The sequence below is a fragment of the Nasonia vitripennis genome, chromosome 5, assembly GCF_009193385.2.
Source record: "Nasonia vitripennis strain AsymCx chromosome 5, Nvit_psr_1.1, whole genome shotgun sequence".
NCBI lineage: Eukaryota > Metazoa > Arthropoda > Insecta > Hymenoptera > Pteromalidae > Nasonia > Nasonia vitripennis.
This window is the reverse complement of record NC_045761.1, coordinates 8,866,483-8,882,499: the sequence shown is the minus strand read 5'-3', so window position 1 is coordinate 8,882,499 and position 16,017 is coordinate 8,866,483. Positions and strand designations below refer to the sequence as shown.

The 16,017-nt window shown below is 44.1% G+C and overlaps 2 protein-coding genes and 1 non-coding gene across 6 annotated transcripts in view; 2 read left to right on the top strand and 1 right to left on the bottom strand.

Moving 5' to 3' along the window:
- Positions 1–8,250, top strand: part of LOC100123965 — a 33,592-nt gene extending 25,342 nt beyond the window's left edge. For 3 of the 4 annotated variants that reach the window (XM_031931729.2, XM_016990017.3, XM_031931730.2), the window contains 7 exons: positions 1,181–1,344; positions 1,737–1,922; positions 2,657–2,812; positions 3,022–3,174; positions 5,273–5,555; positions 6,170–6,565; positions 7,031–8,196. In XM_031931729.2, coding sequence (XP_031787589.1) covers positions 1,181–1,344; positions 1,737–1,922; positions 2,657–2,812; positions 3,022–3,174; positions 5,273–5,555; positions 6,170–6,565; positions 7,031–7,453 — 1,761 coding nt within the window. In that variant the 3' untranslated portion in view covers positions 7,454–8,196. Of the gene's footprint in view, positions 1–1,180; positions 1,345–1,736; positions 1,923–2,656; positions 2,813–3,021; positions 3,175–5,272; positions 5,556–6,169; positions 6,566–7,030 lie in introns of all 4 variants that reach the window. The other variant, XM_031931728.2, reaches the window with a different exon arrangement.
- TRNAE-UUC lies at positions 2,499–2,570 on the top strand. The gene has a single exon. It is a non-coding gene; the product is annotated as a tRNA-Glu (tRNA).
- Positions 8,251–8,541: 291 nt separating the features above from the next.
- On the bottom strand, positions 8,542–10,376 carry LOC100123962 (replication factor C subunit 2). The gene is made up of 6 exons (XM_001607697.6): positions 10,178–10,376; positions 9,775–10,042; positions 9,443–9,691; positions 9,147–9,356; positions 8,946–9,059; positions 8,542–8,865 (listed from the first exon to the last, which is right to left on the bottom strand). Exons 1-6 carry the CDS (start codon positions 10,282–10,284, stop codon positions 8,758–8,760), a joined length of 1,056 nt encoding a protein of 351 aa, XP_001607747.1. The 5' UTR covers positions 10,285–10,376; the 3' UTR covers positions 8,542–8,757.
- Between the last annotated feature and the right edge of the window lie 5,641 nt (positions 10,377–16,017).

Below are 16,017 nucleotides of genomic sequence, written 5' to 3'. Positions count from 1 at the left end.
TCTCTCTGCTTCTCGGCGTTACGCAAAATTAATGCCGACGCGAAGATGATACTAAATCAGAGAGTCGCGCGCGCGCGAGAGTGGGTATCCTTGGGAATCACGCGGCGGCCTCGGCCAGATTGTCTGTGGCCCTTTTTCCTCTTCGGTCTTCGCCCCCGACTCTTTAGGCTTTCTTTGCGCGCGTCGCTCGTCAGGCGGACGTTTGTTTTGCAATTATAGGGATATGTCTGACAAATTCGACGAGGGGAGAGACGCGGGGATTATATACGTGCGGTGTGCCCTCCGAGCAAGGGACAAAGGCTCTCTGGATCGACGGGGACTGTTGGTTGTATTTATCTTCGTTGGGAATAAATAAGCATAAATAAGAATTTCTGGATTTGTTGACTCGATAGTTTATTTTTAGTTTACATCGGCGGAATCATTCGTCGTTATTAACCAACCGTCAGCGACATCCCCCATACAAGCCTCTCCTTCTTCCTCTCCAAAACCACACTGGATAAAAAGCCAAAGCGAATACCGAAAAAAATCGTTGAAAACCATTTCGTCCGCAAGCGTGTACACAATGCGTATACGTGCATTTATAGACTGCGTTTAATCGAGGGCCGATTGTTCGCCGCGCACTTGGTGGTCCGAAAAAAAGAGCGAGAGAGTCGCGGCCGGCCTCCTCGAGGACACACGTGCTATATATATATATATATATATATATATATATATATATATAGGGAAGGGTTGTACGCGCGCGCACAAGGTCAAAGCCACGTGAGTTACGCTGTTTTGCACGTTCTCCGCGCGCTCGACTGTTGGGTACTCGTTTTGAGAGAGCTGACTTTTAATCGTGTTTTCTCTTTTGTGCGAGGGGCCGTCGCTGTTGTCTCGAAACTAATAAATATGGGGTTTTATGCAGTTTGTGGCGTTTACTACGGGCTGGAGTTGGTTAGTTTGCGATACTACGTTTTTGAAAAAAAAAATTTTTTGAAAGAGAGTAAAGGAGCGTCAGGCAGAGAACAGACACGGAATATTATCGTCATGAACGTAATAATGATAGACTTTTTTCCATTCGTGCGCATGTCAGCTAGCCCGTATAATCGACGGTCTACGCGGTTACGTGACAATTTAAAAATCGATCTTTCATAAACCTTTTAAACGCGTTTGTATAACAAAACGTTTCTTTTTCCCACAGATGGCTAGCATAGAAGTATCACTGTCCTCGACACCGAGACGAAAAAAGGGCGGCAGCGTTTCCGGCGGCATGACCTCACCAGCGGCTCATCGGAATCGAGACTATTACAAGGAGTTGGACTCGCTACGGGTTGCCCTGCGAGACAAGGAGAACATTATTCAAACGTAAGTATCGAGCATTGATGCGATTCTTTATATAAAAGAAATACCTTGTACAAGCCGAGTTTAAACGCTTCGAAACTGTCTCGATACGAATCATTCTGTTGATTAATGAAACTCTTCAAATGAAATAATCGCGACTATTCGACGATCCCGAAGAGCCGTTGCGAAAGAAATTCAGCGAGCTCGCTGTAAACGCTTTAATTTTCCAAAGACTGAGCACGCCGGCAATCAACAGGTAAAATTAGCATTTGAATGGCACGAAGCCGATTGAAAGGAACGTCGAAGATATTGTACAGGCAGAAGAAAAAGGAAACAATAGATTTCAACAAATGATACTCTCCTATACATATCCCTCCAATTAACTTTGTCTCTTTCTTTCTCTCGTATATCGACAGGCTGAAGGGTCAACTGTGCAATACACTGAGCAACCGGTTGGCGTTGCGCAATGGAGCGCCGCCCCTCACGGAGGCGGACAGGAAGGCCACCGAGGAACGTCTTCAAAGGCTCAGACGAGACGCCGACAACAAGAGACTCGCCATAAAGAACTTGAAACTCGCCCTCGAGCGGCTGGATATAACTGAGTAAGAGCCCTGGCTCTCTTTATTAATTAACTTATGCCGAAATAAGCGCAACTTAGACGTGTATACCCTCGCTCCTTCGCGTATCGTCTTTCCCTCGCGAGAGGAGAGTTATTTTTAGTCGTCGGTCTAGAACACGTTTGCACTGATGTATGTATGTACTGATGTTGCGGAAAGATTCGAAACTATTTAGACATGACTTTGCGCACGTGCTAGTGATAAGGTATTAGAGATAAGAATGTACACACGTATGGCGTGTCGCAGCTGTAAACAATATTGTGCGCAGATAATGGCTTTGACACTTAATTACCGTTGGAATGTTAGGATTGGCAAAACTGATAAATTTAACAATTGTTTTGCATAGTTAATAAATTGAAAAAGTAAGATTATACCTCATATTCTGCGTGTTGACAAGCGTTTCGATGTCATATAAACAGTTCTTATCGGATCTGTAACAGTAAAATTGCACAATTAACTCATTTTCAACGTTTTATAACTTTGTTCAAAAATTGCCAAAACGTTACGTAATTTATTCGCGAAGCAGCGTTGAAAAACGTCTTTAATCGACGTTCTTCCAACTCCCATATGGTCTAGTGGCTAGGATACCTGGCTTTCACCCAGGAGGCTCGGGTTCGATTCCCGGTATGGGAAATTTTTTTTTTCTTTAAATCGTTTTTTTTTTCGTAGCCTTTGCAACACCGTGTAAACAATTTTTAACAATTTCGATTTTTTTCCAGCAATATCGACGTAAGAATCCAACAGGCGGAACTCGAATACAGACTCGGGAGGGAAGAGCTGGAACTTTTGTCGCTGCGAGAAGAGAGCAGAGCACTTCAAGCGGCTATAGAACTCGCGGAAACTCAAGAGAAACAAAAAAACGATACTATTTTCAGGTATTTATGAGAAAACTTTTAATCGTCCCCTTTAAAATTCAATACATTGCCGTAGAGCTATATTAAAAATGTATAGAATAAAAATAAAGTTCTTTCCATCTGAACTAACGTTAACAAAACGTAGTATACATTTTACAACTCTAAAGTTTCACGTATATCGCATTATAATCATGTCGGCGCACTATATTAACGACAATATCATGTTGCAGCTGCATCACCGGATCCACCCAAATAACGATACACGCTGTGGAAGTTAGCGCAGACCCGAAGAGTCCTCGTTTTGGCGCAGGACCTCGGGAAGACGCCGCAGGGCTCTATGTCGACTGGGCTATTGAAGATTCCGGCCTTTGTAAAGGAGATAGGTCCGTATCGTCTATACTGCTTTATGCTCCATCCCTTTAAATTGAAACCAATTTTTTCGTATCGATAAACCCCGTGGAGCTGGATATTCATTCTGCTGCTACGTTTCTGCAAATCACTAACGCGTTTCGTCCTGAGAAATTAGTGGCCGATGGCAAATAAATTGCGTAACTTTCTTGAGTTTATTGCGGAACATACTCGATGAAGTAAAGATACACGCGTGGAATTGAAGTAGCCCGAAATTCTAGTTATAAAATTGAATAAAGTTTGTTAGAAGCATTAGACGGAATATCGCATTTCAGTTTCAAGTTTCTTCTCGGTGTAGTAAAAATAAATTTGGCTTCTTTTCTAGTTACGCTCTTTCCTATATGAGCTTAATAGTTCTCTACAAGGCACTTTTATCTCCTATTGTGTATTATTGTGTATCTAAATTTAGAAGCTTCGAGAAAAAGACGATCAGAATCTTTAAAATTTATCCATAGTTCTAATTATAAATTCTAAACGAGAATGTTATCATCGACAATCCCACTAAAAGATGTCACTCCAATCCTTATTGTTACGAAAGTTATTATACACCCGCAACATAGCTGACGTGTAACAGAGATCAGTTTATGGTCTCGCGAATTCGAGAAAAGGCACGCGACGAACCAGCTTCCTATATAAGAGCACCGCCGTCGATGACTGGGCGAGTTAGCGGAGGAACAATGGGCAATCTTGGTATTCCGTTCCCAAAGGGTCGCCGTAGCGTGAAGCAGTACCCGCCTCGAGAGCGGAACTTCGCCGGTTGCCTCCGCTAATTGCACCTGCAGCTTCGCATGACCCTTACTCTCCCTATACACACATATATATATATATATATATATATATATATATATATATATATATATATATATATATATATATATATATATATATATATATATATATATATATATACCCATGCCCTTCTTCCTGCTCCGCTCCTCTATGATGTCTGCCTATGTGTACTCCTTCGTTTGCCAGCCTCAAACCTGTGCATATATACTGAGATTATACAAAAGCAACTGTTTCGATATCGAATTTCGCGCTGAAATGCAGCGCGAGAATTTCGGATCGATCGTCGGATTTTCAGGTAATTACGAACTTTGGGATTAGCGTTACTCGAATTGCCGAGCCACTTGCGGCCGAATTAAACTAGCCTTGGCACTTGGCACCGAAGAACGAATTTATGGATGATCGTACACGAGATTAAATTCACGATTTGAATAGCTTTTTCGTTTCGCTTCCGTGTGTGTACGCGTTTTTTTTTTCTTCGAAGTAGCAACGTCGCTATTTAATGGGGAGGAATATACGGGCAGGTGTTACGCGGCGTAATTAATACGACGAGAAAATTAATTAGCTTAATTAGCTGAAAGGTATACAGTTTCAGTTAACCAAGTTTATTATTCCGGAAATTCGAAATATAAGCGAAGCAGTTGCCAGAGAGAAGAGGCGAAATAAAGAGCTTTTGCTCGGGAATATCGGAAAATTGAAGGTACTTCGTTTGGAAATACTACAATTACAATAAGTAGGTCAACAATGGATGAAGCAAAATTCCCAGCGTGTTTCTTCTTTTATGTGCAGTATATACGCGCATCGAGTTTCAAGCGCGAATCAAAGCCCATTGAAGATGAAGCTGCTGCTCTTGACCGAGTTTCGATCGTAACTTTTGTCTATTGAATTGCCAATGAAGTCTTTGGCTCGGTAAATGTCAAATAACATACGCAGCAAATAATGTAGTTGAAATTGTTCATTATATTTTAAGTAAATAACGAAAGAGATCCATCGGCATCATAGAGGTACAGATCAATTATTCACTTTATCTAATCAACGAGATCTGTTATTCGTCTCGCTCTCGAACATAAAGTTTTATTAATAATTGACGTACAAAGGCACGTTTGAATAATTAAGCTAATATCCAAAACGCGTACGGCTTCCGGTTGCGTTTTTGCATTCGTGAACTATTTACAACGTGCCGCGGCTATCATCACGCGATACACTAACGAGACGTACTCGTGCTAATGGATATCAATTTCAATAAAAAAATCATACTGTATAAGTAACAAAAAATCATTCTTACAGAATCCTCGAAGTGAACGGCAAACTAGTAGTCGGCGCAGGTCGCAGCGATTTGGCGCGTCTCTTAGCAGTAGCTCCAGACGCCGCTCAGATCGTGGTCCTCCGCAAGAACGAGTCTCTGGCAGCCCTGCGGACTTTGCGATCGGACAACCTTCGTTTGACTCACCGCATCAGCTATCTCGAGGAACAGGTTCGCGATCTGCTGGCCCCGAGGACGGAGATGCCCGTCGACAGCAGCACCACAGCCGTCATCGAGTCGCCACCCGCCAGAAAGGATCACCTTCAGGTTCGTCAGTTTTCGATAGGACATACGCGGCTTGACGGAGCTGTTTATGCGGACTTTTATGAACACTTTCAAGAGAGTTTATACTATTGCGGCTGTTATGTTGTTCGACATCATAACGTATTACGTCCACTTTGATCTCAAGGAGTAACAGCGCGTGTGTTTTATGGTGATCGTAAACTTATTGGAAGAGGAGATATTTTGAAATGAATTTAACCGGCGATAGCTTCTCGCTTCGGGTTATAATATCGCTTGCGATAAAAGAATCAATCGTTGATACTGGGATTAAATTTTTCGAATCTACAGAACAAATATATGTGTATGTGTATTTGACGTTTTTTTTTCCACCGGGTCGTGAAGATACTTTTATGAAATGGTACACAAGAACTGGGTCGGAAAATATCCGGCGCTAAAGCCGCAGCGTTTATACTTACGGGCGTCCTGAACTGCTTTTATCTTGATGAATTTCGTTTTTCTTTGATGTCCGCCGCGCGCGGCAGAGACTTTTTTTTCTCTTTTATTATCCAGCTCGCTCTACATAAAATACCCCTCGGATTAAATCCGTCGCATGCATATAATCATCTAACGAGAAATAACGTCTCTGAATGTTTTTGCAGGTCTTTCAAAAGGGGCCCCAGGTGACAGCCCTGATCTCCAGTATGGGTCCTGGCCTGACCTTGAAAGGTTCCCCGGACACGCGACAGAGCCTTCCAAATGTAAAAGCGATGTCCGGTCGTCACAGCGATTACTCCTCGACGGAGGCACTGTCCCAGCCGAGAACCTCGAGAAGCGGAAGACACAGCAGTGGAAAACTCCAGCACCAACATCTGGCCAAATCGACGGCCAGCCTCGACCTAATGCAACAGCAGCAGCACTACCAGCTTCACAATTCATCGATGATGAACTCGTCCTCACCGAGACGGCAGATGCAACAGCAGCAACAGAAGAGCAGCCGCAGTAAGCAGCAGCAGATGCTCGAGTTCGACTCTGAGCCCACGTATTACAGGATGCAGGTATATATGTGTAGAGGCATAATGAGATGGAGGGGGGACGTCGCATACTGCGAGGGCTTTGATTAGATCTCACTGCGTGTGTCGATGTGTCGGATGAGATTTAGAGGCTTCTTTGTGACGGACTGACGTTGAGAAGCGGAAGTGCCTTCGTGACAAATTTCGGGACATTATTCAAAGCCTTTGTGATATTGACGTGGACGGCTGCATAATAGATTCTTTTCCAGCAGTGATCACTAAATTTATCTTCGTTTTATACGGTAACTGATTTTAGATTCGTGATTTTTTAAAAAGTTTCACTGCATATTCATAACAAACTGTGCAGGTGCGTTTGAATTGAAAAACAATTCAATTCAAACGTATATTTAAAATCGCCTACAACGCGCTTCACACGACTTTTTCGTCTAAAATTGATTTCCCCCATGCACTGCTCTGTAAAACGTCTAACCGACATCATCAATCTTCCAGGACAACCAATCCCGAGCTTCGGAGCACTCCGAGGCCTCCACGACAGCCTACAGCTCTCAAGAATACAGTAGCAGCAGCAACAAGAGTCGGCCGGCCCCTCCGAAAAAGCCCCTGCGTCTGTCTCTCCATCGAGCGGCAAGTCTTCAATCGGTCGAGAGCGCGCCACCCACGACGTCGAGCAGCAACCACCATCATCACCAGTATCATCACCATCACCATCAGGACATGTACACGCCGTCGAAGAAACCGACGAAGCGCAACTACAGAGGCGATCCTCCGGTTAACGAGTCCCAGCAACAGGAGGCACCGCAGCCACCCCCGAGGACACCATCGAGAGCCGAGTCGTGTCAAAGCGCACTGAGATGGCCGTCGCCCAAGCCCAGACCTCACCTTACTCAACTCTCCATGGAGAAGTGGTGCTGACGGTTAAAGTCGACGGCGGTTTAGGCCACTGCCGTTGGAGCTTTTTCCACTGTCTGGAATATTTGAAGCCTCTCTACTCGCTACTGCTTTTAATTTAGCTTCGGAGCATCTCTGCAAATAAGCGCTTTGGCTCTGAAGGGGGAAGTTTTTTAATTTGTATATAGTTAGGTCGAGATGAAATATTTTATCATTACTTCTTTGCGACTTTGGTGCTTTTTAATATGCATTCGGTAGACTCTGTGTATTGACAGTGTAACTAATGGGACTGATTTTAAGCGTGTATATATTATAGAGAAAGTTGTGTGCACCGCTTGCAATCGAATATGAGGAATGTTAAAGTATTCTGGGACGCTTAGTGTAATAATGCAATCAAACGAAGGGTTTTCTGGTAAAAATGAAAAGATTGCATTTCGAGAAGATTTAAAGAATACTTATACGTATTCAGATTAAACTACGCATAGAAGCGACTAAAATAACATAAAATGTTAATGTCGAACCAATAATCCATGAGATATCCAACAGGAAAATATTTTTGAAAATTGAATATTTTCTAGAGTGCAATTAAATTTTGAATCTATATGGCAAACTGATTACGATCATGATTCAAAAAGATCTTTAACCAAGGGTTGTTAAACTCCTCTACTGTTCTACTGACGCATTAAAAAGTATTTCAAGTGACTATCTAATGCACTGAAGAAGTGTGCTAGTCCATTTTAGTAATGTAAAATCGTATCCGACTGTATTTTTTTGACATTATTCTACTACATCAACATACTCTATGCAATAATTTTGCAATATTTATCATGTAAATAGTATTAATCATATTCGTGAAATTTCTACTGTATTTTAGACGTGTAAGATAAATGCAATGTATCCATATCCATATTTATAAATTGAATATTTTTATACTACACGTATATTTATAAAAATTTTAGCAATATTTTATAGAAAAAATAAATTTGCTTACTGCGAATAATTATTGTACAAAACTTAAAAATTTTGCTAAGCTAAGTACATTAAATTCAAATGTAAGTTTTAAACTTATAACATACTCTTCATATATTATATAGATAAGTAGGTGAGATATATTTTACTCAGACTTCCAAGGGTTGCTGTAATAAAAATTAAGCTCCCTTTAAAAAAATTATAAATAGTATATATTTTACAAAAATAACGCAATGCTGTCATATCGAACGGCTCTTATTACATATCATTTTTAGTGTAATATAAAATGATGAAAAATCGTGTATTTAACATGGATCTCAATAAAATAATTTTCGATCAGAATCTGTGTCCAATTAATCCTAACCAGCTTTTTTGTAGGATACGCGACATAATCTAGCAATAAGACTGTTCAACTGTAGAAGACTACTGACTCCGTTTACGATTCCCATGTGCGTAAGTCCGATTTCCTAAAATCAATTTTATTAGTAAGTTTACGTAAAATGTTATACTGCAAATAAGTATCTTTACCAAATGAACAGTGTCTTACTTTAATAAATTCAAGCTTCAAATACTCATCGATGGTCAAATTTTTAGCAACTCTGAATATGGTACTAATCAAGTCCTCAGGAGAATATCCCATATGCCACAAGTGCTTGAGTATCTGAAAATATTGATGAAAAAATAAGTTCAATTACTTTCGGAAAAACGAAAGTGTATAAGTTTTTACCATTAATTTAAAGGGGCTTACTTCATATGCTTTGGAAATTTCTCCTTGAGTACAAATTTCAAGCATGTTTTTAACCAGTAATGGATGAGGTTCATCACACACTTTAAAGACATTTTTGCCATTCACATGGTTAAAACCATTGACCGTTGACTGCAAATTGTTAAGTGCCTGACGCATATCACCTTGGGCTGTGAATACAATTGCTTCCAAACCATCATCTGTATAAGAAACCTAATTAATCAAAGTTATTAGAATGTCAAAGATTATTTATAGAACACAATGATAATCCAAATTATAACATATTTATACATTCTTACATTTTCTTTTTGGCACACATCTATTACTTTAGCAAGAACTTGGGCATCTGACAGTTTTCCATATCGAATCATGGCACATCGGGACTGTATGGGCTCAATAATCTTCTCACTGTTATTACAAGCTAGTGCGAACCTTGTTGTACTACTGTAGATCTCCATTGTACGACGCAAAGCTTGCTGAGCACCATCCGTCATACTGTCTGCTTCATCAAGTATAATGATTTTGTGCTTTCCAGGAGCTAGATTTACCTGGCAGAGAAAGAAGATTCAAGTTATGCAAAATAATTCACATATTTCATAAAATATCATTGTTTTGAATGTGAGACTCTTACCTTCTTTTGAGCAAACATTTTGATTTTGTTCCTAACAACGTCTATTCCTCTTTCATTGGAAGCATTCAGCTCCAAGACGGCATCCTTGAACGAAGGGCCCAGGAGAATCCTGGCAAAGCACAGTATCGTAGTTGTCTTACCCACTCCAGGTGGGCCAGCGATAATAAGATTCGGTGCATTTCCATGCTGTGCAAATATGGACAATCTTTCAACCGTATCCTCATTTCCAACAATGTCAGTGAACACTTGTGGTCGATACTTCTCTATCCTGTTTGCGATATACAAGAAATAAATGAATTAGCGTTAAGCAATTGTAAAAAAACAACTGATTTGGTTGTAGCTCATCAGTGTCAACATTCAAATATACAATAATATAACCTCAAAACAGAATCTCGGAGCTTACCATGGAACATTCGAAGTTTTCACTGCTTTCTTGGCGACCTCAGCTGTTCCACTCGTAGACGGCTCGGCGTCGACTTCCATAGCCTCGGTTTCTTTCGATTCAACCATGTTTAATTATAAACAAATCCTAAAACTCGGAGGATGTTGATTCGGACGTGAATCGCGCACTATAATAAACCGGCGGGAAAAGTGTTTTACCGGCCGAGTCAGCGCGGCATCTGTTTATGCTCGCCGATTATTCTGATCCCCGCAAGGTGTCGCTAGCAGTCTTTCGCTTGTGGGGAGCTCCCTTGGCAGCCCTGCGTAAGCCAGGAGTGGGGATGTCGGCCATGTTGGCTAGAGAGAGGGAGAGAGAACGAACGAGCGCATGTCGCGGCCTGCGAGCCGCATAACGTTCGAGACAGTTGATCTAACGGGATATTCTAATAAAAGAAAGTGTTATTCCAGAGGAAGCTGGTGGCCTTTATTCATCCTGGACCCCATCCTCGAGAGAGTAGGACTCTCGGCATCGTCATCCCAGACGCATAATCCTACATTGGTGACCCCGACTTCAAGAAGACGAGCGAGTGGACTCTCGCCCCGCCGTCTCCAGGAGCACCGCTTTTTCCGGAATTGCATCATCCACGCCGGCGGCTTTCTTGCCGCGGTCAGCCTGGCTAGGCGATCGCCGTGCACCGCTGCCGTGTTCATCATTTTCTTCAGCGGCCTTGTTGCCGCGGTCAGCCTCTCAGGCGACCGCCTTATCCAGTCTTCGAGCTCTTCCTCGTCAACGGCGTTCACGCCGCGGTCAGCCTTTCAAGGCGACCGCCCCTGCAGCAACGTAGTGCAGCGTCTCGTCGGCGTCCTTGCCGCGGTCAGCCTAGAGGCGACCGCCTGTGCAGCATCATCGTCCAGCTCTTCAGCGGCATCATAAGCCGCGGTCAGCCTCTCCTGGCGACCGCATTCTCCGGCTTCGCCGATCATCGTTAGCGGCTTTTTAGCCGCGGTCAGCCTCTCAAGGCGACTGCCTCGCAGCCATCTCCTGCAGCATCACTACCAGCTACTTCTCGTCGGTCGGCGGCGCACATCTCGCAGCAGTTCGACCTGGACATCATCCACGAGTCTTCAAGCATCGTTAGCGGCTTTCAGCGCATTCTCGCAAGGTATCTCAGTGTTAGCTTTAAGTTCGATTCCAAGAATTCATTCAAATTGAATTTGGTTCGCTTCCGAGAATTGGGCGGCCATCTTGGATTTTAGCGCGCGGTTTTCTCGTGGCGCTCGCGTCTCACGGGTTGCGGTGTTCAGGCGCGGCGCTCGTGCATCACGGGTTGCAGCTGTTAGGCGCGTGCTCGCGCGGGTTGCGCTCAGCGCTCACTCTTCGCGGAATTTAATTAGAGTAGCGGTTCCCCAACCATCGCAAATTTCACGCAGCGGCGTTTTAATTTTAAGAATTTGTAACCGGGCGTGCGTTCTTGTTCACGATCTCGTCTGCGCACGTTGATCGTAAATTTAAGGTTAGTTCTAGTTTTAAGTTAGCTTTTCTCACATTTGTGATACGCCTGCGTGCGTGCAGTAGGTCAATTTGTACTACGTACTGCGACGTATATAGGTAGCAATCCATAAAATGCCGGAATCATCAGAGGAAAGAGCAGATCGCCTGCAGGCAGAGCTTGATGCGGCCAGGGCTGCTGCGAACCAGGCACCCGGTCGTGTTGAGGCGTACCGTACTCCAAAACTCCCGGTGTTTATTAAGGCGGATCCAGCCATGTGGTTTACACAGGTGGAAGCCTCGTTTCGTCACGCGCACATAACGGTTGAGGGAACCAAAGCAGATCACATTATCGCAGCGTTAGATCATGAGGCAATGACTGCCATTAGAGACATTGCTCTCACAGATCCCCAACCTCCTGACGTTTACACGCAGATTAAACAGAGATTAGTTTCTTCCTTTGCGGCCTCGGCAGAGAGCAAGCTCCGTAGGCTTCTCAAAGGCCAAGTCCTTAATGATGGCAAACCATCACTCATTTTAAACAGGCTCAGAAGCTTAGACGACGGCGCCAAATGCGATGACGCAATTATCAGATCTGTCTTTCTTGAACAGCTTCAGCCCAACCACAGAGCAATCGTTCTCGCGTCCGACATCAGCGATCTCAACAAATTAGCGACCTTGGCAGACAAAATTGTTGAGAACTCACCGTCCGATTCTCGCTTGTCGGCGGTCAATGTCAACTCAGACATCGCGTCGTTAGCTTCAGAAGTCAAGCGCCTTGCTGACTCCTTCGACAAAGTTTCCACTAGATTAGGAAAGCTAGAAAACTCGTTTAAAGCTTCCAAAGGTGAGGATCGATCAGGTTCCAATTCAGGCGAATTCAAACGTCCTTCACGTTCGCGTTCCAGTTCTCGACATTCATCAGGACTGTGTTTTGCACACAGAAAGTATCCAGACAGTCCCACTTCATGCAAGAAGTGGTGTACAGAGTACTCTAAGTGGGCTTCAAAAAACTAAATGAACCTTTCCTTGCTGAGACGTCAGGGGATGGTTCCTCCGGTTCGAAACGTCTCACCCTTAAGGACCTAAAATCAGGTCGCAGGTTTCTTATAGATTCGGGTGCAGAAATCTCTGTTCTGCCAGCCAGTTACAAAGTCAATTCAAAACCCTCATCCCGCAAGCTTTATGCGGCCAATGACACGACTATTGACACATTTGGGGAAACGTTCCTATTGCTAGATTTAGGTCTAAACCGTCCCATCTCGTGGAATTTTGTTATCGCGTCCGTGCCTCATGCGATCATCGGGGCTGACATTTTATACCACTACGGTTTAACTGTAGATATTCGCAACCGTCGTCTCGTTGACTCGGTTACGTCACTATCATCCGTAGGTTTAATCAAAATAGTTCCAGTTCTCGGAATCCATTCGGTAGCTTCCAGCTCCAAATGCGCTCAGCTGTTAGCCCAGTTTCCGAAAATAACTGGCTCAGGTCCGCATGATCCCCAGTTCAAACCGGACATTGTTCACCACATCTATACCACAGGCCCTCCTGTCTCTGAGCGTCCACGTCGACTTTCCGCGGAAAAGCTCAGAGCAGCGAAAGCTCAATTCAAAGCCTGGCAGGATGCCGGCATCTGTAGGCCTGGCAGCGGTCCGTACGCTAGCCAGTTACACATGGCCTTAAAAAAAGATGGATCTTATCGTCCTTGTGGCGTGTACTGTGCTCTAAACGCACAGACCGTCCCTGACAAATACCCTACAGCGCACTTATACGATTGTACCAGTGAGTTGCATGGAAAGAAAATTTTTTCTTCGCTAGATCTCTTAAAAGCTTTCAATCAGATTCCTATCGCCCCGAAGACATTGAAAAGACTGCGATTATCACGCCCTTCGGTTTATTTGAATTCATGTACATGACCTTTGGTCTGCGCAATGCCAGCCAAACTTTCCAAAGGTACATCAACAGAGTGTTAGGAGATCTGAAATTTGTATTCATCTATATTGACGATATCCTGATCGCCTCAGAATCCGTAGAAGAACACTTCGAACACTTGCGTATAGTGTTCGAACGTTTAAACAAATTTAGTTTGCGCATTAATGTCGATAAGTGTACATTTGTTGTTGAGGAACTTGTATTTTTAGGATATTCAATCAACTCGCAAGGCATTCGTCCTACTCAGGAGAAGGTCAAAGCGGTGTTGAACTTTCCCAAACCCAACACTGTAGTTGAGCTGCGTCGCTTTCTCGGCATGGTGAACTTTTATCACCGCAACCTCCCTCATGCGGCTGAGGCCCAAGTCCCTCTTAATGCCTACTTTCGCGAGTCACGCAAAAATGACAAGCGTCCAATCGAATGGACTGCAGAAACCAGCAAAGCCTTCGAGCAAATCAAATCTGATTTTGCCAATGCTTCCTTGCTTGTACATCCTCGCTGTGGTGCAGAGCTTCGCCTCGTGACAGATGCTTCTGACGTAGCGATGGGCGCCGTGCTAGAACAGAAATCACTCTCGAACGAGTGGGAACCTTTAGCTTTCTTTTCTCAAAAATTTACCCCAGCTCAGCAGTTGTACAGCACCTACGACAGGGAACTCACTGCAATGTTTGAAGCAGTGAAATATTTTTCTTACATTGTTGAGGGCTGTGACTTCGCAATTCTTACCGATCACAAGCCACTCATCTACGCCCTTGTACAAAACAACGAGAAAGCTCCTCCGCGTCGCTTGCGCCAGTTAGGATACATTTCTCAGTTCACTACCCGCATTGAACACGTTAAAGGTTCAGACAACGTAGTGGCGGATGCTCTCTCTAGGGTAGAAACCATTCGTTTCCCCCTAGAATTCGACCTGGCCGATTTAGCAGCCAAACAGGAAGCGGATCAACAGCTAAAAGAGATTTGTGAGTCTCCGAACTACCCTCTTACTCTTAAGCGTCTCCAGCTTGGTCCAGAACACACAGTCATTTACTGTGAATTGACTGGCGAAAGCCTGCGTCCGTATGTACCTCAATCTTTGCGTAGATCAGTGTTCGAATTTTTCCACAATACCGCTCACCCTGGTCCCAAGGTGTCTGATCGTCTCATCCGACAACGATATGTATGGCCAAACATGCATCGCGACATTGCTGCATGGTGCAAAAATTGTCTTGCCTGTCAGCAATCCAAAATCTCCAGGCATGTTAAAACGTTTCCTGAGCATTTTGTTGCTCCGGACGGCCGCTTTGACCACGTTCATATCGATATCGTTGGGCCGTTACCGGTGCGCGACGGTTACCAATATTTGCTAACCATGATCGATCGTTTCTCTAGGTGGGTTGAAGCTGTTCCCCTTCAGGAAACCTCAGCCCAGACCGTAGCTCGCGCATTCTTTGACACATGGGTGTCGCGTTTCGGCGCACCCAAGGTCATCACTTCGGATCAAGGAGCACAATTTGAGTCGAGACTCTTTACTGCATTATTATCCTTGATCGGTTGTGAGCGCATTCGCACCACCGCGTACCACCCAGCCGCTAACGGCATGATCGAACGGTGGCATCGCACGTTGAAAGCTGCATTGATGTGTCACAAAGATGACGACTGGCTCAGAACTCTCTCCACTGTTCTATTAGGCTTACGTTGCCATGTGAGAGCCGACACCGAGGCTTCTCCGGCCGAATTCCTGTACGGTACCACGCTACGGTTACCTGGCGAATTCTTCATTCCGGAAGACATTACGCCCGATCCGCAAATCTTTGTAGAGGAGTTCCGTGAGCACATGCGCCTAGTTCGTCCCATACCAGTCGCACATCACTACAAAAAACGCATCTTCTATTTTAAAGAGCTTCACAATTGCACCCATGTTCACATGCGGAACATGGCCAAGAAGTCTCTCGAACGACCTTACTCAGGTCCATATAAGATTCTGTCTCGCGAATCCGATCGTGTATTCAAAATCGAGGTCAACGGTGCCCCTCGTACCGTTTCAGTAGAGCTTTTAAAGCCCGCATTCTTTATAGCGGAAAATTTAGTCGATTCAGGAGGAGTATCCAACGACAGTTCGAAGGGCAATCAGCCACCTGTCCCTAGTCCGGTACTCAAAACTTATCCTGCCAAAAAAATAAGATTCTCGTCCGATACCAAAGCGCAAGCTTAGCTTTGCGATTCAGTTCATAAGCAGCGTTTGTATTTTTATACTCTTGTATTAACAGTTGTAAGCAACCAATGTATATATGTTCATGCGATTCTTGGGTCTCAACCCTTCTGGTGCAGAGCTTGCAAGTTGATCAGCAAGAATCTCGGGGGGGAGTGTGTGGGGAGCTCCCTTGGCAGCCCTGCGTAAGCCAGGAGTGGGGATGTCGGCCATGTTGGCTAGAGAGAGGGAGAGAGAACGAACGAGC

What these genes read in the sequence shown, in the direction of transcription:
- LOC100123962 (XM_001607697.6), bottom strand. Translation starts at nt 10,284, where the DNA reads ATGGTTGAATCGAAAGAAACCGAGGCTATGGAAGTCGACGCCGAGCCG. An exon ending in ATGTGTGCCAAAAAGAAAAT is followed by an intron (nt 9,357 to 9,442) that starts GTAAGAATGTAT and finishes TTGATTAATTAG; the next exon opens with GTTTCTTATACAGATGATGG. An exon ending in AAATTTCCAAAGCATATGAA is followed by an intron (nt 9,060 to 9,146) that starts GTAAGCCCCTTT and finishes CAATATTTTCAG; the next exon opens with ATACTCAAGCACTTGTGGCA.